Source organism: Coenobita brevimanus, chromosome 65 (assembly GCF_032717465.1).
Source record: "Coenobita brevimanus isolate Jiangsu-jjx chromosome 65, ASM3271746v2, whole genome shotgun sequence".
Classification (NCBI taxonomy): domain Eukaryota; kingdom Metazoa; phylum Arthropoda; class Malacostraca; order Decapoda; family Coenobitidae; genus Coenobita; species Coenobita brevimanus.
Genome location: NC_137018.1, coordinates 44,144,314 through 44,166,624, shown reverse-complemented (window position 1 = coordinate 44,166,624; position 22,311 = coordinate 44,144,314). Strand labels below are relative to the sequence as shown.

At 42.3% G+C, this 22,311-nt stretch overlaps 1 protein-coding gene across 1 annotated transcript in view; it reads right to left on the bottom strand.

The window, feature by feature from the left end:
- LOC145405084 (NAD(P) transhydrogenase, mitochondrial-like) overlaps positions 1 to 22,311 on the bottom strand; it is a 191,692-nt gene that overhangs the window by 132,694 nt on the left and 36,687 nt on the right. Inside the window, exons 4-5 of the mRNA XM_080276595.1 lie at positions 18,442 to 18,582; positions 1,017 to 1,139 (exon numbers count right to left, since the gene is read on the bottom strand). Coding sequence (XP_080132721.1) covers positions 1,017 to 1,139; positions 18,442 to 18,582 — 264 coding nt within the window. The remainder of the gene's footprint in view (positions 1 to 1,016; positions 1,140 to 18,441; positions 18,583 to 22,311) is intronic.

Sequence of the window (22,311 nt, the reverse complement as noted above, 5' to 3'; positions counted from 1 at the left end):
CTGCCAGAGATCAAGCAGCATGGAAAGCTGCCATTAAGTGACCAAGGCTGAAGCATGCAAGCATGCTGGAGCCTTCAAAAATGAAAACAAAACTGGCATAGTTTCATTCATCCATGCCTTCTTACACATCTCCAACAAGCACTTCATTCCACTCTCTCCACTACACTTAATCATCTCTGCATACACCCCATCAACCCCAGCTGCTTTCCCATTTTTCAGATGCTTCACAGTGTTCTTCACCTTTGCAAGTGTCACATTTTCTGGCACGGCATTCCTTCTCTGTACACCCCCAGAACTAATCATGTTAACAGTCGCTTTGCTCTCTCTCTTCCCATTCATTAGACTTTCAAAATATTCCTTCCATCTGGTTCTTCCTTCATCCCCATGGGTTAATAATCTACTACTTACATCCTTCACACTTTCACAATTCTTTCCACTGTCACTTCTACATTTCTGCACCTCTTTCCAGAATAACTTCCTATTTTCAGAGTAACTTGCATTCCATTATTCTTCCTAGATCATCATTTACCTCTTCCTTCCCCTCTTCAATAGTCTCTTTACATTCTTCTTAATCTCAATATATTCATTTCCTATTTCAACTGAACCCCTTTGCTGTATCCAGTCTAGCCACTTCTTCCTATATTCCTCCACTTCTCTCTTAATCTCTTCATCCCACCAATCCATACCTTTCTTCTTTGTTGTTACTCTTGCCACACCACACACTGCTTAGCACTCCTAGGTGAGCAATCCCTATATACATTCCACATGCTGTCCAGATCCATTTCATTCCAATTCACTGATTCTAATTCCTCCCCTGCTTTGGCCCTGTATTCATCTGCCATTTCTATTATCCTTAGTTTCTCCACTTTCAGTCTCTCTCTCTGACGGCTCCTTTCTCTCTTGGTCCACATCACTCCTCTTAGCTTGATCTTGCATACTACTAATAATAGAAAAGTGAGTTTCAATAATCATTACACGTCTGCTTAATGATGTGCCAACAGAAGTCTCTGACTTACCTGTGAAGAAGCGTCCAAAGTGATTAGAAGCCTCCACTACCGCTCTGTATCCGGCAATATTAGCCATTGAGCTGAGGGCATCAAATACTTGAGCTCGCGATATCCTGGGCACACAATCCATACCTGTCAAAGAAATGGAACATTAAGCTAGTAAATACAAGCTACGGCAGAAATCTAAGACCTGAATTCATGACTACAGTTTAAACCTCAGGTCTGAGGCTGCTTCAAACCACAAACTGGGAATTATTCGATCCCAGACTATAGCCTATGGTTTAGCCATAATCAAGTTCCTAGATTATACCACAAAATCCAAGACTGAGTAATTTGGGACTTAAACCTCAGACTGAAGCACACATTATGAAAGAGTGACTGTTGCCAAAAATCACACGTTTTTAGCCTAACTGGGCTTTGAACATGGGAAAAACCAGCCCTTAAAGAAAATGAAAAGTCATTCCCTGGCCAGTTAGTGCATTAATATGACATAATTAATCCAATATACAATGACATAATATGAGTAAATAAAAATATCCATGACTTCATGAACAGTGAGATACCTGTCAGCAATTCAGTTTAATGGGGTGCAAAAGCACTTTGCAGTTCATTATTTCTGTACTGCCATACTATGTGAACAATGAAAGAGAAGGCACAATAGTGGAACAACTGCAAAGCACCATGCTCAGTAAAAAAATAATAATAATAATAATAATTAAAAGTTTGTGGTAGGTGGGGACGCTCACCATCCATTCACTTGATGTAGTGCTGCTCTCGGGTGTCTGCCCTTTCCTCCCCATCCTTCATTCCTTCCTTTCTTTTCTGTCTTTCTTTCCTTCATTCTTTCCTTGTCCTTCTGCCTACGGGTGACTTTACACTCCCTCTTCTGTCTTTCTTTCCTTCATTCTTTCCTCTTCCTTCAGCCTGTGGGTGACTCAACACTGAGTGACAACCCAAATGGTTTTCTGTACACCAGGAAAGCATTTACTACGCTGGGTGGTAACCATATAACCAGATTTTGGCGCCTGGTGGTTTTAGTGGGAAATTATTGTGCTCCAATCGGATTGAGCCGGTGAAGGTTTATATCCAAGGGATGGTTGGGGTTGATTGCTCATGTAATACCACTCAGGGATGAGTGAGGCTGGTCACTCTCATCTTAAATGTCGGGACCAACTGCCTAGCCCTGGGCTCCTACGCTTCTCATGGGGCAGTGTAGGATTGGATGATGGATGGATGGATAATTAAAAGTACCAAATCATTCACTAATGAGAACCTAATAATCACATGTCTCAATCTGATTGTAATTATATGGTTGTTTATTAATGATAAGGTATAAAAGTATCACAAGCTGAAGCAAATACTGTAATATCAAACCGCTTCTATCTAACTGCATTATGGGGAAGGGGGGATTTCTAAGTATCCCATTTAAATGATACAATGCACCACTGCTCGTCCTTCTTTTAAACAAATCTAAATTTTTTATACAGCTTACGTACTTTGGGTACCAGAAAAATACTGATGAAGGCACATAAATTACAGAAGTACCGTATGCTACTGTTTGCACAACTGACTGCTTTATTATAGCAACTTATGGCGATATATGACAGGTTACTGTTTTCACAGCTGACAGTTTTGTGACAACATATGATGATGTATAACAGTTTACTGTTTGCACAGCTGACAGTTTTAAGATACACAAGTACGGTAATAATAGGTTACTGTCTGCACAAATGACAAGAATTTTATTATACAGAAGTACAGTACTCATAGGTTACTGTCTGCACAAATGACAAGAATTTTATTATACAGAAGTATAGTACTCATAGGTTACTGTTTGCACAATTGACCAAGTTTCATATTTAATTCTTATGACATTATCATGCATGTCAAACAATAGTTTCCTCTGCACAAACTCTTCAGTCTGTGGAAATACTTGGAAAAGATAGTCTCATATTCCCATTAATAATTTGCCAGTCCTGATCTCCCGTCAATCCACCCCCTTGAGATGGAGTAAATCGTGGATGGATTAAATATCAGATTAAGTGCCTCAAGTGTTCAAAACCTCATTCTGAATATCTGTGATCTGCAACTATGCTGTAATCCAGGTTTTAAGCCAGGCTTTCATGGATTTGGAGAAAGCATATGACAGGGTGGATAGACAAGGATTGTGGAAAGTATTAAGAATATATGGAATAGATGGGAAGTTGTTGAATGCTGTGAAGAGTATGTACGATGGTGCGAAGGCTGCAGTGCGTGCGGATGGTGAACTAAATGAATTTTTCTCTTTGAAAGTTGGGTTGAAACAGGGATGTGTCATGTTGCCATGGTTGTTCAATCTGTACATGGATGGGGTAATAAAAGAGGTACAAGGTAGGGTAGTCGATGTTGGAGTGGCCCTGGTGAGAGAGGATAGTGTTTGGAAACTCCCTGTACTGTTGTTTGCAGATGATACTGTGTTGTTGAGTGAAGACGAAGGGGAGCTGCAAGGCTTGGTGGATGAGTTTGGGAGAGTGTGTAAGAAACGGAATCTAAAGGTGAATGTAGGGAAGAATAAAGTGATGGTCTTTGAGAGAGGTGAAGTCAGTGAATGTACAGCGAGGTTGGATGGTGAGGAATTGGAAAATGTGAGTACGTTTAAGTACTTGGGTAGTGTGATGAGTAAGGATGGAGGTTTGGAGGGTGAAGTGCTTGAAAGGGTACAGCAGGGAAGAAAAGTTGCTGGTTCTTTGAAAGCAGTGATAAGAAACAGGGAAGTGAGCATAGAAGTGAAAAAGTTACTACATGACAGTATTGTGATACCAACTCTAACGTATGGAAGTGAAGCTTGGACGTTGTTGGAAGGACACAAGTCAAGAGTGAGAGCAGTGGAAATGAGTTATTTAAGAGGAGCCTGTGGAGTCACATGGAGAGACAGGCTGATGAATGAGGACATAAAGAAGCATTGTGGTGTGGATGCGGATGTGATAGGAAGCGTTATGAGGAACACACTGAGGTGGTTTGGCCATGTGGAGAGGATGGAGGATGAAAGACTGACGAAGAGAGTGCATGTGAGTGAGGTGGAGGGGGGAAGAGGGAGGGGGAGGCCGAGGATGAGATGGAGGGATGGGGTGGAGAGGTATATGAGAGAGGGGGGTGTGAGTTGGGAGCGGGGCAGTGAAATGGCGGGGGACAGGGCGACATAGAGGCGATTTGTTTGTGGCCACCCCGAATGGGATTGAGGCATCTGGCAATAGACAGATAGATAAATAGACTTCTCTACCTGATATTCACCTTGGCATTTCCAGTGCAGAATTATGTTCTGATATTTGAAAATGGGGTTGCATTCCTCCTGCACTATCCTTAGAGCTGTCATGTAACATACAATAGTACAGCAACTGGGAAACAGCAGTGTTATGAAGGCATAACAATGGATATTTAAATATTTTCACTAAATTCCATATGTTTTGAGGTGAATCTATCTATCTATCTATCTATTGCCAGACGCCTCAATCCCGTTTGGGGTGGCCACAAACAAATCGCCTCCAAGTCGCCCTGTCCCCCGCCATTTCACTACCCTGCTCCCAACTCACACCCCCCTCTCTCATATACCTCTCCACCCCATCCCTCCATCTCATCCTCGGTCTCCCCCTCCCTCTTCCACCCTCCACCTCACTCACATACACTCTCTTCGTCAGTCTTTCACCCTCCATCCTCTCCACATGGCCAAACCACCTCAGTGTGTTCCTCACAACGCTCCTATCACATCCACATCAACACCACAACGCTCCTTTATATCCTCATTCGTCAGCCTGTCTCTCCACGTGACTCCACAAGCTCCTCTTAAATAACTCATTTCCACTGCTCTCACTCTTGACTTGTGTCCTTCCAACAACGTCCAAGCTTCACTTCCGTACGTTAGAGTTGGTATCACAATACTGTCATGTAGTAACTTATTCACTTCCATGCTCACTTCCCTGTTTCTTATCACTGCTTTCAAGGAACCAGCAACCTTTCTTCCTGCTGTACCCTTTCAAGCACTTCACCCTCCAAACCTCCATCCTTACTCATCACACTACCCAAATACTTAAACGTACTCACATTTTCCAATTCCTCACCATCCAACCTCGCTATACATTCACTGACTTCACCTCTCTCAAAGACCATCACTTTACTCTTCCCTACATTCACCTTTAGGTCTGCTTCTTACACACTCTCTCAAACTCATCCACCAAGCCTTGCAGCTCCCCTTCATCTTCACTCAACAACACAGTATCATCTGCAAACAACAGTACAGAGGAGTTTCCAAACACTATCCTCTCTCACCAGGGCCACTCCAACATCCACTACCCTACCTTGTACCTCTTTAATTACCCCATCCATGTACAGATCGAACAACCATGGAGACATGACATCCCTGTTTCAACCCAACATCCAAAGAGAAAATTCACTTAGTTCACCATCCACACGCACTGCAGCCTTAGCACCATCATACATACTCTTCACAGCATTCAACAACTTCCTATCTACTCCATATATTCTTAACACTTTCCACAATCCTTGTCTATCCACCCTGTCATATGCTTTCTCGAAATCCATGAAAGGCGCATACAACTTCTTTTCCTTCTCTAGAAACTTTTCCACTAAAGATCTAAGAATGAATATCTGATCTACACAACCTCTTCCCTTCCTAAAGCCTCCCTGTTCTTCTCCAATTAATTTCTCTGTTCTTCCTCTAACTCTGTCGATAAGTATCCTACCATACACTTTTCCTATCATACGAAGAAGACAAATGCCCCTATGATTACCACACACTTCTTTTTCCCTTTTCCTTTGTACAAGGGAATAATTATACCTGACTTCCAATCCTCCGGGGACTCTACCTTCCTCCCAGGCCAATCTGCACATCTTCCACATCCATTCTACTACTATCTCTCCCCCATGCTTCAGCATCTCACCACACACTCCATCAATTCCTGGGGCTTTCCCGATTTAACTTTCTTCATTGCTTCCACAACCTCTATCCTACTGATTTCTACCTGTCTTCTCACCTCCCTCCTTCTCCCAGCCATTCCCCAGCCACTTATACTCGCATTACTTCCATCCACTACGTTCAACAATTCCTTAAAGTGTTCTCTCCATCTGCTCACTTTTTCTCCCTTCTCCACTAGTAATCTACCATGTTTATCTTTCACTCCCCTGCTAACTTCACTTCCACCCTGTCTTACTCTTTTCACTTCTCTCCAAAACATTTTCTTACAGTCCCTCCACTTTACACTCAAATTCCTTCCAAATTCCTCATCCACTCTCTTCTTACTCTCTCTTACTAATCTTTTCACCTCTCTCTTCCTTTCCACATATAACTCTCTCTTCTGCCTCTCAACTTCTTCCACGCCCTATTTCTCATCCATTCATTGTATGCTTTCTTCTTTTGTGCCACAGCCTGTTTCACCTCTTCAGTCCACCACGCTGTTCCTTGCACCCCTCCGTCTTCTTCCTTCCACACACCACATCACATGCTGCACATATTTCTTCTGTAAATATCTTACACACACCTTCCACGTCTCCCATCTGCTCCAATTCATATTTGCCCAATCGTTCCTCCACTTCTCTCTTATACTCTGCCTTTTTCTCATCCTCTTGTAACCTTTCCACTCTCCTTGCAACTACTCCTTCCTCTCGTCTTTTCCCTTCTTCTATTCCTCCATCTTACTTGCATCCTAATTCTGGCCACCACCAAGTAGTGGTCAGAAAGGCCACTCCCCCAACCTCTATAAACTCTTGCATCCAATATACATCTTCGCATCCTTTCATCCACACACACATAATCAATCATTGCCTTCCTTTCATTCAGTTCACCACCCACCCTTCTCATCACTCGCCATGTATACCTGTGGATCATTTTATGCCTGAAGAGGGTATTGGCTATTACCAACCCCCTCCCAGCACAGATGTCCACTAACGCACTCCCATTCTCATCTATCTCAGCAGGCACACCCCACTCACCAACTATTCCATCCACCTTCACATTACCAACTTTACCATTCATATCACCGATCAAAAACACTCTCTCATTCCTTCCAAACTTTTCCATGCACACTTCCACATTTGTCCAGAACTCTTCTCTCACTCTTCTAGCACGATCTTGCGTTGGCGCATACACACACACAATCGCCCACATTTGTATTCCAACTTTCAACTTTACCCACACAATCCTTGATCCAACTGATCCATACTGTCTTATGCTCTTCTTCCATCTTTTACTCACAACTATAAATTGTGAACAGTTAAGAATGCTTTGTTAATTTTTGATGTTGCAAGGCAAACGGCACTGTCAGTGAGGAAGTGCTATTGAGAAGAGGGTAGAGACAGCTGTATGCTTTTCCCAACAACCTTGCCATATTGAACTTCAGTTGTAAAACATTTTAATTTGCTTTTTGTTTAGTGTGTATATACAAGTGCTAGCTACATTTATTATTATTATTATTTAGTGGTAGGTGGTGGCGACCATCATCCACTCACTTGACGTAGTGCTGCCTACTTCTTCCTTAGCCTTTATCATTCTTTTTCTGTGCCTGCCCTCCTCTCTTCCTATTTCTCCCATCTTTCCTGTCACTTCTTATTGTTTTTCTTTCCTTTACTGGTGACTTTACATTGAGTGACAAGCCAAATGGTTTCCTGTGAGCCAAGAAACCATTTACAATACTGGGTGGTAACCATTAAACCAAACCATACATGCTCCCGACGTGTCACAAGTGGGTTGGTGGAGGGTCAGTGCCCCTCCCCGTAAAAGATAACTAAAACAGATAACTCAAAGTCAAGTGGCCACCCCTTGTGAGACTGTGGCATCTGGCAATAGATAGAGAGATAGATAGATTATTTATATTATTATTATTATCATTACTGTGGCAGGGGTAAACCAGCTCTGCTGTCGGGCCCTGCTGCAGATGTCACTGATTGCATAGCGCAGTTGACCCTTGTGTGGTGTGGTGTGGTGAGGATCTGTCCGTTCTCCCCTTTGGGGCTAAGATGCAAATGAATGTGTTTGAATGGATGAGTAAATGGGGAGTGTGTCGTCCTGTCTCGGCTACCTCCCTTTCCTTGGGGGAAGCAGCCTAGGTATATAGATAGATAGATAGATTATTGTGGAGGTACTCAGAGGTTAGGTAGAGTGCATCATTAATGATGGCAATGAAGTCGTGTTCAAGACCATGTTTGCTGAGCAGAAAAGACTCATGTCATATTTCATTTGGTTTGTTTAAGGATAATTTTTCAGTTTAGGAAGTGAATGTGTTGTGTGTAGGTAATGAGACATCAGGAGCAAGTTACAGCAGTCTCACGTCGCACTGAGTCGAGACTGAATATGGGAAAATACCATAACACCAGAGCTGTGGGGCACGAATCTGACTAGCACGGGGTACTTTTAGGGTAAATAAAATGTTGTAATCGTTCCTTGTAATTGATTTTTGAAAATCTGTTTGTGTTGTCTGTGATTGTAATATACAGTGCATGCAGGTATTTGAAAACATTCAGGCATTTGATTTGGAGATAGTGTATTCCTGCATTTAATGGCCTATACATTTTCTTACATGAATGAAATAACGGGTTTTATTGAGTTTGTTTTTTTCAACTCATTTCATGAAAAATAATACTCATCTCTATATACTGATACATATTTACTGTACTTTAATGGAGATGAACATTATCCATCCAATCCTACGTTGCCCCATGAGGAGCGTAGAAGCCCAGGGCTTGGCAGTTGGTCCTGACATTTAAGATGAGAGTGACCAGCCTCACTCATCCCCTGAGTGGCATTACATGAGCAATAAACCCCAATCACCCCTTGGATATAAACCTTCACCAGTTCAATCCGACTGGAGCACAATAATAACCCACTAAACCACCAGGTGCCAAAATTTGGTTACAATATTAACCCCATTCGGTGCAACCCTTGGCGATTTCCCACACTTACGACACTAGTATCGTGAAAAGAATCTTGAGTAATATTATTGGTTTGACGAAGTGAAAGGAACGCATTCGGACACGTCGGCGCCGTTGAAAGGCAAGCGCCACCAAACATATCGTACCGCACCCGCGCGCACTGAAACACACACACACACACACACACACGTTTAACTATTATCAAATTTAAAATTAATGTAAATATCAAATGACCATATATTTTACCATTCACCAACGCTTATCATGTTTGCCATATATCAAAGCTGTAGGCTATATTTTCAGTCTGAAGGCTGCAGTATCAATAAACCGTTTACTGTTGTCCCACACACACACACCGTCCATAACATGGAGGTTGATAGCTTACACATCTTCCTCATCATCATCACCACCCTTCCTCCCTCACACTCACCACCTCCCATCTTCCTCACCACCACCTTCCCTCCCTCCATCACCTTCACACTCACCACTATATTCCCTTCTACCCTACTCTCCCTGTCTCACTACCACTGCTTTTTTCTCACCACCATCTCTCTCACTCACTCGCCACCACTAATACTCTCCCTTTCTTCCTTACCATCATAACTCCTAAACCCACTTTCAGTGGATTTACTACTAGGTAGACTAGTTGATGGAAAGGTAGCTATTAGTCAAGGAAATCTAATAATGTAAGCATGTAAATAATTTCTGGTTATACATGCAAGTTTTTTTTTTATGCAAGAAAGAAGGAACCAAAGGGCAGGACCTACAAATTGCTCCCTCCAAGAAAAAAACGACAGCAGAGCCAAATTCAAGATCAGTTCATTTCGAGATGCCTGGACACACTGTGTATGAAAGACTGGAGACCGTAGGCAGTAAGAAAAACAAAGATGGAGACAATTCCAGAGTTGACCTGTTGCATACATGAATGACTGGAGCAACAGTTAACTCTTGCATTAGAGAGTTGGACAGAAAAGGGTTGAGTTTGTTGCTAAGATGGGTGCTGCGTGCCTGCCGTGGTGGTGGAGGGATGCAAACAGACAGTTCAGTGGAGCAGTGACCATCGAAGTGGCGATAGAAAAGAAACAATGATGCAACAGTGCCGCGAAGAGACAGAGGTTGAAGGGAGCTAGTAAGAGGAAAGTTAATGAGACGAAAAGTCTCCCACTCCATCCTGTTGAGAAGAACTGTGTGGGGAGCTTCCCCACACATGACAGCTGTGCTCTACACAGGAGCGAATAAAACTCGTGTATAAAGTCAACAACTGTGCAGGGCCGTGGGTTTGGGCTTCCTGACTAAAACCTCCCTAAGTGAAGAGTCCAGTCCTGCTGTGGACTAAAAATGGAAAGTACATAATGATGATGATGAGAATACTACCATATATTTCTTTCTAATGACTGAATATAATATTTAGCTAAGCGAGTTTCAGCCACACTCAAAAAAAGTGTGTAACCAGGATACGGGACGAGGACCCAACTCGCCATGTATCCCACCAACCACTTTCCCCAACCTCCTCCCTTTAGAAAGTAGTAATTTATTTTTCAATGTCATTACCATTATATAATAATGAATTTATAGAAGTAAAAGATTATTCTTATTAATTAATTTTACACGTGTGGTGTGAGGACTGTGTTGGTGCGTGAGGACTGTGTTGGTGCGTGAGGACTGTGTTGGTGTGTGAGGACTGTGGTGGTGTGTGAGGATTGTGCTGAGTGAGGACAGTGGTGGTGTGAGGACTGGTGGTGTGTGAGGACTGTGTTGGTGAGTGAGGACTGTGGTGGTGTGTGAGGACTGTGGTGGTGTGTGAGGATTGTGCTCGTGTGTGAGGTCTGTGGTGGTTTGTGAGGATTGTGTTGGTGTGTGAAATATAATCTATTCGTGAGAACAAAACAGATTCGACCTTCTCATGGACCCACTTCACGTATAACTAAGGAGTGAGAAACAGGTAGATCTTTATCATACAAATGGATGGCGAGTGAGAAAGGGCCGGGGAGAATAGGAGGTAGATAAGGCACAAGGCGGTAGATGTACGGGAGATAATTGCTTGAAAAGGCATACATATTGCCTAATAATTGCAAAATTCCACATCAACAGCCTTGTGCCTTACCTACCTCCTATTCTGCCTGCCCCTCTGTTGTATAATAAAGGTCTACCTGCTTCTCACTCCTTACTTACAGCTGAAGGAGGTCCTTGAGAAGGCTGAATCTGTTGTCATCAATATATTATATAGGTATTTCTAAATCTGAGTACTGCAAATTAAAATTGAAAGGCACAGAGAAATATTTAGTTATAACCAATTATTCAAAGGGCACGGTAGCTCTATCTGCTCATGCTACGCCCCAAGGAGTATTCAGAGCAATGCAATAACAAATATTCAATTATGAATAGTTATACCCAAAACATCATCAATATACAGTATAGATCAATAGTTATTCAGTGGGGCAGTCAATCTCAAAATACCGACAAATTAGTCAGTAGACTGTCCTTCTGATGTCAGTTTATTAGTAATTTCCCACTGGTCAATCACTAGCCTATCACTGAGACCTTTGTCGGTCAGCCAGTCAGTCTCCAGAAGTCAGTCCCTTGAGCCTTTGTTAGTAGTCACCACGTGAAAATGCAGCTGCCAGCCAAAGCTCCGTACATGCGGGGTCACCATTAAATTCTTACGAGTAGACTGTTAACCAGGAAACGTGCCAGTCTTTGGATTACTGAATCGCTTAGAGCAGCCTGTAGCTTCCTGGTTAAACCCTATATCTCTATTAACCGGAGAACAAGCTGTTCCCTGGTTAATCCACAGGCACAGTGTGGATATGAGGGGTTAGGTCCAGAGCCTTGCCTGGCTCTTTCAAGGGAGACAGCAGTCAATCAGGCCCCAGCTCCTTCTCTCCACTGCGAGACCATGCTTCATTTCAGCTGATCCACCCCCTGCAGCATCGACCCCTGGTAAGTTAAAAAGATCTCGACGGGTGCCAATTAACTAACAGGGCTCTCAGTGACCCACAGCCCGTCACAGGTCGAAAGAGTAGTAACCGTTAACTCGGGGCTATCCATGCCTATGCTCCTAATCTATGTATTTTCCAGCGGTATTTGATCCTACGCACTTGAACATCCTTTTACTATACACTTACAACTAATATAAGTAAGCTGGAGGATTCTTATGCTGCAAGAGCCTCACCTTCTGTATCTCTATTTACATCTATCATATAAGGAAATTTTTAAACAAAAATATAATCCGTATATAACGTAAACTCAGTCATAATCTATACCGGTATATATTCACAGACGTGCATATTCATTCTTAATTTCCAAAACAAGACTTTCACTGATTGGGCAATATTACTATAGCATTTCATACATACTTTATTTCAATGCTGATCACAGGTGTGCTTGTGACATACTTAACATTGTTTCGTGGGCGATTTTACTTTAGGGCGATTCTGAGTGTATCCCGGACCATAAAGAGACTCCAGGCATGAATGACACTTGTGCCGCTTGCTGACCTATTCTCATGTATTACTTCTGGGACGGCCTCCTCTACATCTCCCTGTCCGAGCATCAGATTCATCTTAGCTATTGTATTCCTGGTCAGACCACAAGCCTCAACTTTTCTTCTTTCAATTTGCGGATTACACAATGCCTTCACTATCTGCCAGCCATAGGAGATTGAAGCAATTTTTCTTGGGTCCTGATTATTATATAACGAATAAATTGTCTGTGAATTTACTCTGGCAGTGTCGACAATGTAGCCAAGGGCATTCACTGTCCATCTTCTAGATTTAGTGTGTACTGTATGAAAACTTATTCTCTGATCCATAATGTCAGTGCCTCCTTTAGTGAAATCATACAATTTAAATATAGCTTTTTTTTTTTTTTTTCCAAATCATCATCCTTGGTAATGCCTAATATAGGAGAAACTGTGCTCAGAAATAACACATTTTTCTTACCTTTGCTTTTGGTGGGTGTTACATAGGATTCAGTGTCATTTCCTCCCCGTGTTTCTTCCAGTAAATTTGGTATGACCTATCTTCCCTTTCTGTGACTGTCTTTATCTCTGGTGGTATGCCTTTCCTGGTAGAATCTATAGTACCTAAGGCTGAGATATCTTGTGTTTGAAGCCACTCCAGTAACTCCATACTGGTGTACAATCTATCCAGGCTAATAATCCTACCTCTAAGGTCGACTGAGGCTTGTAACTGACTTACCAGAGCTTTCACTGTTGGGACTGTACCGCGTATGTAGTGTGGTCCTGGCTCTCCAGGTTTACCTGAATATACAGCTGTCCTAAAGGTAAATGGATATCTAACAGCATTAACAGATTTATATTGGAGGCCGTAGAGTACGGGTTTGCTCTTACTGTACTGTCTGAACCCTATTTGTGTTCTACACCCATACAACGTTTCATCAGTGGTCAAGAAGTCACCTGGCTCTAACACTGAGCAACAACAATTACTGAACTGTTCAAAAAGCTCCCTGATTGCTGCAAACCGATCGTGTACCCATCTCTGGTGTCTGGTATCAATGTTGATCGTGTACCCATCTCTGGTGTCTGGTATCAATGTTGATCGTGTACCCATCTCTGGTGTCTGGTATCAATGTTGTTAAAAATTATCTTGGCATGTAAGAAACCAAATCGTTTTACAGACATGACGGCTCCAAATATTGGGTGACCAAACCCTTCTATGAAGAGACAATTACACTCAATCCTTAAGTAACACGTGGTTGAGTTACACGTTTTTGTTCTAACGCGGTCAGCATAATGAGACAAGTCATGTCAACACGCGGAAAAACTCGAGCTCACGCGGGAAGTAAGCTGGCCTGGGGACGAAATTTGAAAGCCGCGCGCTATGACGTCACCCTCTCACCTCTGGGTACATTTCCTGGGTGCATATTTCCATTCTGTATGGGTATTTATCTCAGTACCACAGCCAGCCACCTCAGCCAAACAGCCCTAGTGAGATGGGATAGGTTAGGTTGCTGAAATTTTGCCTGGGAAGCACAGTGGGCATATTTTCATGAAAAACCTATGGTTAGTTTTGAAACGAATGGGCAAGCGTTGTTCCTGGCTGAGGGTTCCTGTTGTTTTTTATGAATACGCATACAGAATGGAAATATGTTTTCTGGGCAAACTCAAGGCCGAACGGTTTGACGAAATTTATGGGTTTCGGCAGTTTCAGGGGACAAAATGGAACGACAATGTATGCTAATCAGAAAAAAAAAAAAAAAATCCTTGCATTCTCGTAAGTTACAGTTCAGTTCCACATTCTTCGTTTGATTTCATGCTTCCCAACACATTTTGGACCAACTGGGCATATGGTTATCAGTCCTTTCTCATCCCTCATCTAGTTCTTATTACCCACAATTATCATGGATTTTGCAGTTTTAAGGAACGAAATGGAACGAAAATGTTTGCTAATTGGAGGAAAAGTTACTCTTTCGTCCATGTGTTATCGTAGCGTTCAGTTCCACATTCTTTGTTCGATTTAATGCTTCCCAACGCTTCCAACTAACTGAGCATACTGTTATCAATCCTTTCTCATGCTTCACCTAGTTCCACCCCACACTCATAATGGGTTTCGCAGTTTTAGGGGACGAAATGGAACGAAAATGTTTGCTAATTAGAAAAAAATACTTTCGTCTATGTGTTCTTGTTAGTGTTCAGTTCCACATTTTTCGTTCGGTTTTGTGCTTCCCAACACATTTAGGACTGACTGAGCATACGGCTATCAAGTCCTTTCTCGCGTCTCACAGACTCTACCTCACAGTCATATGGGTTTCGAGTTTTAGGAGACGAAACTGAACGAAAATGTTTGCTAATCACACACACACACACACACACACACACACACACAAAATACTTCTGCTCGTGTAAGTGAGCATTCAGTTTCACATTCTTCATTCTTCTTCCTGATAGTCTTATGTTTGTTGGATTACTCTGGGAGGTAAATAAATGTTTCATACTAAATCTGTTTCCCCCGTCGTTTTAAGTTGTATTCCGCTGTCAACTTGTTTGACACATCAGGGTTACGGTGAAATTAGGGCCTGTCCTAACCTAAGTGTTTAAACTTGACCTAACCTATCTTAACTATACCTTATAATTTAACCTAACCTAACGCAGCATCCAGTTGGGAGACGAAAATCACCTTTGAGTACATCAAGACAATCATGTTATGGCTTAAGGAACGTGATGATAAAAAGTGGGAAATTTTTCAGCAGGAAAAGGTAATTTACCACCCTGGAAATAGTCAGAAAAATACAGAAAACAAACTGGAGGAATATGAACTGAATTGGTAAGGTTCTTCCACTGCTTTAAGCGTACAAATACCAAAATGGCAAAAGAAAAAAAAGAAAAACCATAGCATAAAAGAAAGCACCATAATAACGATTTGGAAGGACAGGGAGAAGATAAAGATCGTGTGTAGGAAGTGATGCAATCTGGCAGCTGTGAAGGTTTATATGTTGTCCTGAAACTGACTGAGAAGCTTATAGGGCGTTATGTGGAGCGTCAGAGAAAGCAAACTTTCACTTTTACCCCTTTTTACCATCTTACCCCACGTATTTACCTCCACCTATACGCACCATCAGGTAAAACACTGAAAGAGATATAACTGTTGTAATTAAAAACATCAGTGGTATTAAAAATGGCATTAACAAAAACAGAAGTTGGACTGGGTCAACACCACCTCCACTGAGTACCCTTTTGTTGATACGTAGCTCCACGGTATTTTACTCCCGCCCCCCCCCCCCAAAGTTGTTGTCAAAGCCTGCCTTCTCGTATCATGTGGCCTTCGGGAGAGACGTTAGGCCGTATAGTTAGACTAAAATTTACGGGTCTGGCTGTTTTAGGGAACAAAATGGAGCGAAAATATTTGCAAACCAGAAAAAAGGTACTCTTTCATCCATGTGTTCTCCTGAGTTAGCGTTTCGTTTCACATTCTTCGTGCTCGTATCGCTCTTCCCAACACATTACTCTTTGTTCGGTATCGCTCTTCCCAACACATTTCAAACTGATTGAGCAGTTTAGCCATATGTTTAGTTTATCAGAAATGCGTTGGGAAACGCGATATCAAACGAAAAATGTGAAACTGAACGCTAACTCACGAGAACACACGGATTAAAGTAATTTTTTCTTGTTAGCACAAATTTTCGTTCTACAGTATTTCGTACTCTAAAACTGCCAGACCCATAAATTTTTGTCTAACCATATGGCCTAAGGTCTCTCCTGAAAGCCACATGATATGAGAGAAGGCGAAACTTTGACAACAACATTGGGGTTGGGGGATGGGAGGAAAATACCGGGGAGCTACGTATCAACAAAAGGGTACCCATCCCAACTTTTATTTTTGTTAATGCTATTTTTAATACCATTGATGTTTTTAATTACAACAGTTATATCTCTTTCAATGTTTTACCTGATGGTGGGTGCAAGTGGGGGTAATTTACATGGGGTTAGGCGGTAAGAAGGGGTAAAAGTGAGATTTTTGGAAAGTTGCCAGAACATATTGTACCATTATACATGTAAACATATTGTCTGAGTGACGCGGATTTGGGTACCACGGTCCTTGTCCAGTCCCTATTGCCCGCGGTACTCAAGGATTGAGTGTATAGCAATATTTATTTTGTCCCAACAAGCCTCTTGGATAGAGCAGGCCAAAAAAGCTTTTCAATTCAATGGCATCAGTCATCTTGACGTGTGTTGGTATTTCAGCACTGTCAGTATTAGAAATTTCGGTAATTATGCCTTGTGTTAGCATGGGTTACAATACCATCAATCATATTAGATGTTATAAACAACTCCCATGCCATTATTTCTGTATTAGCTGACCTTGCCTCTCCTAACAAACATCCTTCATGAGGCAATACCTTCTCAACATGCCTACGTTCTGTATGATTAGTCCATGTTATTGACTTACCGATATCTAATTTTCTCTGGGGTTTCTCTAAAATGCAGGTATATTCCCTGAGCTCGTGTGGCAGGACAAATTCGTCATAATTTTGTTTGTTCAAGCATTAGTCCAAAGTACTGATTAATCTATTTTTCACCAGTGGCTTTCTGTTTCTGAGTGGTACCCACTCTTCTTCATTTTGTCATCATTCTGATCCTCATCTTCATCGTCGCCCTCAGCTACTCTATCCAAGGCAAGGTCATCATCATCATCATCGCCAACTACCTCTTCCAAGTAATCTTCGACTGGGTCGTCAACATAGTCGAAAGTAAAAGCCATAACTACGTCCGTCTGCACATCCACCCCGTCCCCTAATTAATTGCTAACTAACCGTCGTCCAGCACGCCTACACGAGAGCCGCGAGATTTGTGTGTGTGTGTGTGTGTGTGTGTGTGTGTGTGTGTGTGTGTGTGTGTGTGTGTGTGTGTGTGTGTGTGTGTGTGTGTGTGTGTGTGTGTGTGCACATTACAATACACGTGTGTGTATCTGTGTGCACAATACAATGCACATGTGTGTATCTGTGTGTATGTGTACGAACAACCAGTTCATTGGGTATGAGGAGTCATAGAGAAAAAACAATGAATAATACATAGATAATAAAATTAGTGAATGAAATAACTATTTCACTAGGTATGAGGAGTCATAAAGTATGAACAATGAATAATACATAGAAAATAAAGTAGTTTTAATGAAAATAGGAAACGTATCGTACATCTGGAAGCTGTGTTGATGCCCGTTAGGCTTGCGTAGGCTAAGGTCCCAGATATTCCACTCATCTTCGAGCGTTTTCTTTTTGTTTAGCGCTCTCCACGGGGAAAAATAGTTAATTTTAGAGAAAACGCTCGTTTCAACCCATTTTTTCGCTCAGAATCACCATTTGTTGTGTTTCCAGTAATTTAATAAGAAAACAATCGTGAGACCATGCATTGCTTACAAACTAGAGTTTATTGGTAAAAATTAGTTAGGGCATATCAAAAATGATACGGGTTGCACCGTATAGGGTTAAGTGTCAAATTATTGTACAAAAGGAATCAGACAGTTTGGATTTCATAAGCACAGTGTTAAGATGGCGTCTGGTTACAAAGTAACTTTCTGTAAGGAAGGGGTTGTTTGTTTAATTTTCTAGTCTTGTACCCTTCTTTTACATAAAAATTAAAGAAATCAAAGACATATACAGTACTGAATAGAGATTTGGAAAGGTGGACTTCATAAAGTGTTAAGATGGTGTCATGGAATGAAGTAACAATTTGAATGGAAGGGGTTATTTGTCTTCTTGTCTTGTACCCTTCTTTACATAAAAATAAAGAAATCAAAGACAGATATACAGTACTGTATAGAGGTTCTGAAAGGTGAGTGTGTAATTGAGTGAAAAATACTCCTATCAAATAACCTTTCTGTAGTCATGATCAAGACATACTTTTTTTCTCAGAACTGCCCTCCCAGAAGTAGGGTGCATCTTTCACACTGCAGCATCTAATATGCCACAAAATGCGGTAAGTAGTTATATTTGATTCTAAGGTGTATATTTTTCAGCAGGTGGGAAAGATGAATCTAGAGGTGATATGTTGAACACGTACCAAAGGCAGTGAGATTCTTGGCTGCTAGCTTGTCAATGAGTTCCTTGTTCTGAGCTGGGTAGAGGAAGGACACAAGGGTACTGCCAGGCTTGAAAAGATCCACTTCCTCTAGGGCTGGCTGTCTCACCTTCAGTACAATATCTGCAACCAATCATATTGCCACACATAAATGGTAAAAAACTGTGGCATGCATGCTTTTATGCCTCAGTCAGGCTATGCAGTAAGTCAACATCTGCAGTACTACAATTTAGCAGCATTAAATACACAATGAAATGCTAGTCCTTGGGTGGGAAAAGGGTTAGGATGATGATGATGATATAACAATGAATATAAAAGTATACAACATGGGCAAATCCTGACAAAATCAATCAAGTATATTATCTGAAGCCAGTATAGGCTGCCATCTGCCTCAATTTTATATCTAGATTACAATATTTCTTGCAGAGATATTGTACAGTACTGTGCACCTGGGAATGTATTGACATCAAAGGATGTTATTTTGGTAAATAATACATGAATTACCTACAGCTGAAGGAAACCCCTGCTGGGCTACCTTAAGATGATGCAGTCTACTCAGTTAGTCCTTCAAATAGATGTAAAAAGGATTGTTCACTTAACTGCAGATTATTTTATTCTGCTGAAATGAATACAACTGTCTTCTTCATATCCAGAATCATCGTGCGGCGCTCCCCATCCACTCACTCAATGTTGAGTAGAACTACCTTCAGATGACTCCACTAAGTGAGAAAGCTAAATAATTTTCTGTTTTCGTTTTCGTTTTCGTTTTTAAAGGCTCCAACATGCTTGCATGTGTCGGCCTTGGTCACCTAATGGCGGCTCTCCATGCTGCACGATCCATTGCAGCCTCCCTGTTCAGTCCCTTAACCCTAAGGTCACACTTAATGACCTCGTCCCATGTCTTTCTCGGTCTACCCCTCATAACCCCACCCCCAATCTTAACACTTCTCACCTTCCTCACCCAACTATCATCCCCCATCCTCTCCACATGTCCAAACCACCTCAATCTACCTCTCCTCATCACAACACCAATACACTCCAGTCCCATCCTACCTCTCAACTCTTCCATTGTAAACCCAGCCCCTCCAGGCCTTGGACGCAGGGACGCACTGCACATCCACCTAATCATTGTCATTTCTGTACGTCTGAGCCGGCGAATGTCTTCCTCCTTCACTGCCCAGGTCTCACTGCCATACAGCATTCCACTCCTAACACACGCTGCATACAAAGACCCCTTAGCACGTAGGGAGAGCCCCCTCAATGTCAGGAGAGGCAAGAGCTCCCTGAACTTCTTCCAACCACTTCTCACCCTAGCCACAGAGCTAGCTCCAGCCCCACCTCCAGCACACAACATGTCTCCTAAATAACAAAACTCTTCCACACACTCAAGAGATTCACCAGCAAGTTCAATTCTTTCACGTCTGACGATCTCCACCTGCTCACCCCGGCACGCCGTACACTTAAAATCAGCATTATCTCGCAGTCTACCTCTGATACCACTACATCTCTTAAGCACCCATTTATCACACACACCGCACAAGATGGAATTACTTCCCACGCCCTTGTGGCAAACTGCACATGGCCACTCTCCCTCGTCTTTGACAGTACCGCCACCAACCCTAGATATCATCACTTTTGTTTTATCTGCATTTACCCTTAAACCCTTTTGCCCCATACCATCTCTCCACTTCCTAAACCTTTCCTCCGCCTCCCTTTCATTCTCTGCAATCAACACCAAATCATCAGCATACAACAACTCCCACGGGAGTCCGTTTCTAAAGTCACGTGAAAGGGCTTCGAGTACCATGATAAACAACATGGGACTCAAGACTGACCCCTGATGCACACCAACATTCACGGAAAACTCATCACTCAAATCTCCATTCACTCTCACCTGGGTGTGAGCACCCACATACATGGCCATAACCACCCTAACCAGCCACTCCTCCAAGCCAAGCTTTCTCATTGCCCACTTCACCACCTCTCTAGGGACTCTGTCAAAGGCCTTTTCCAAATCAACAAAACAAAATAAAGATCCCTTCTCCTACCAATATATTTTTCCTGAAGCTGTCGAACAATGAATATGGCATCAGTGGTCCCCCTACCTGGCATAAACCCAAACTGCATCTCATCAATATTCACTCTTTCTCTAATCATACCTTCTAAAACTCTCTCCATTACCTTCATTATCTGATCTAAAAGCTTTATACCTCTATAATTCCCTCTTTCCAGGGCATCACCCTTCCCTTTATACACATTTACAATTACACTCTTCAGCCAATCATCTGGGACAACACACTCATAAATAATCCTATTTATCAGGTCAGTGACTAAACTCACCCCTATATCGCCTGAGGCCTTCAACATTTCGGCAGTCAACCCAGACACACCTGCTGCCTTCCCCACCCTCATCCTGCCTCTTGCCTCACTCACAGTAGCAGTATCAATCAAAGGCCAAGGGCCAGACACTGGATCTGCTGGCTCCAAACCTTCCCTGTCCCAGTCAAACTCCTCATTCAACAACCGGTTATAATGCTCTCTCCATGCATCTTTAATATCCTCACTGTTCACCACTACCCTTCCTTCATCATTCTTCACACACTGCTCACCTATGATATCCCGATTATCCCTCTTCACCTGACCTGCCACCCTAAATATATTTTTCCTTTCCCCATGATTGAGGTTATCAAGTAATTGTCTCTGTGACTCAGACTTTGCCCTGTATACCTCTCTCCTAGCTCCTACGCTTGGCAGCCAACATTCCTCTTTGCTACCACCCTTCTTCCATTCCCGGAAAAGCCTTCTTTTCTCCTTAATTGCAGCTTCTACACCCTCATCCCACCACCAAGTTACTTTATGTCTTGGTGGTCCTCTTGTCCAGCCGCATGTTACATTAGTAACTCTCAAGAAATTGTTCTTGAGGGCTCTGTACTGTTCATTAACGCCTCTGTCTACAGCTCCCTGTTCAGCCACCACTCTCCTCAACTCGCTATAGAAGGCATCCCTTACTACTTGGTTTTTCAGCTTCCATATTTTCCTCCTAGGTACATAAGTCCTCTTTTTCATCAGTCAGATAGATTATTTTCTGGTTAGGAGGGCCGATAGGAAATCATTTACTGTACTATTCTGGGTGGTAACCCTATAATCAACACCTAGTTGTATAATGCATTAAGGCACTACAGCTGGATGTGACCCTACGGATAATTGGAGATAACTGTTCAAAAATGCCACCACAGGAGACAGTGACTGGTCACCCTTGCCTTAAATTTCTTGAACTGTGCAGCCTAGCCCTGGGTTTGTATGCTACTGATGGGGCAATATCACATTAGACGATTTGCCCTGTATACCACTCTTCTAGCCCTACGCTTGGCAGCCAAGTATTCCTCTTTGTTACCACCCTTCTTCCACTCCCGGAAAAGCTTTCTTTTCTAATTAAATGCATATTCTACACCCTCATCCCACCACCAAGTTACTTTATGTCTCAGTGGGCCCCTTGTCCAACCACAAACTGCATCAGTAACTCCTAAGAGGTGGTTCATGAGGGCTCTGCACTGTTCATTAACATCTCTGTCAATGGCTCCCTGTTCAGCCACCACTCTCCTTACCTCATTATAGAAAGCATCTCTTACTGCTTGATTTTCCAGCTTCCATAATTTCCTCCTATACTCCATTTTTTTTTATTGAGGCGAAGATGCACGTGACGGGTTGATGATGATTGGCTGAATGCAACATGTCCAAAAAATATTTACTAACCCAAATTTCCCCTCAGATATTTGTTGTCAGTTAATACTGCTAGATTATGAAGTAAGGCTGCATTCAGCCAATAATCACCGATCTGTCAAGTGCAGCTTC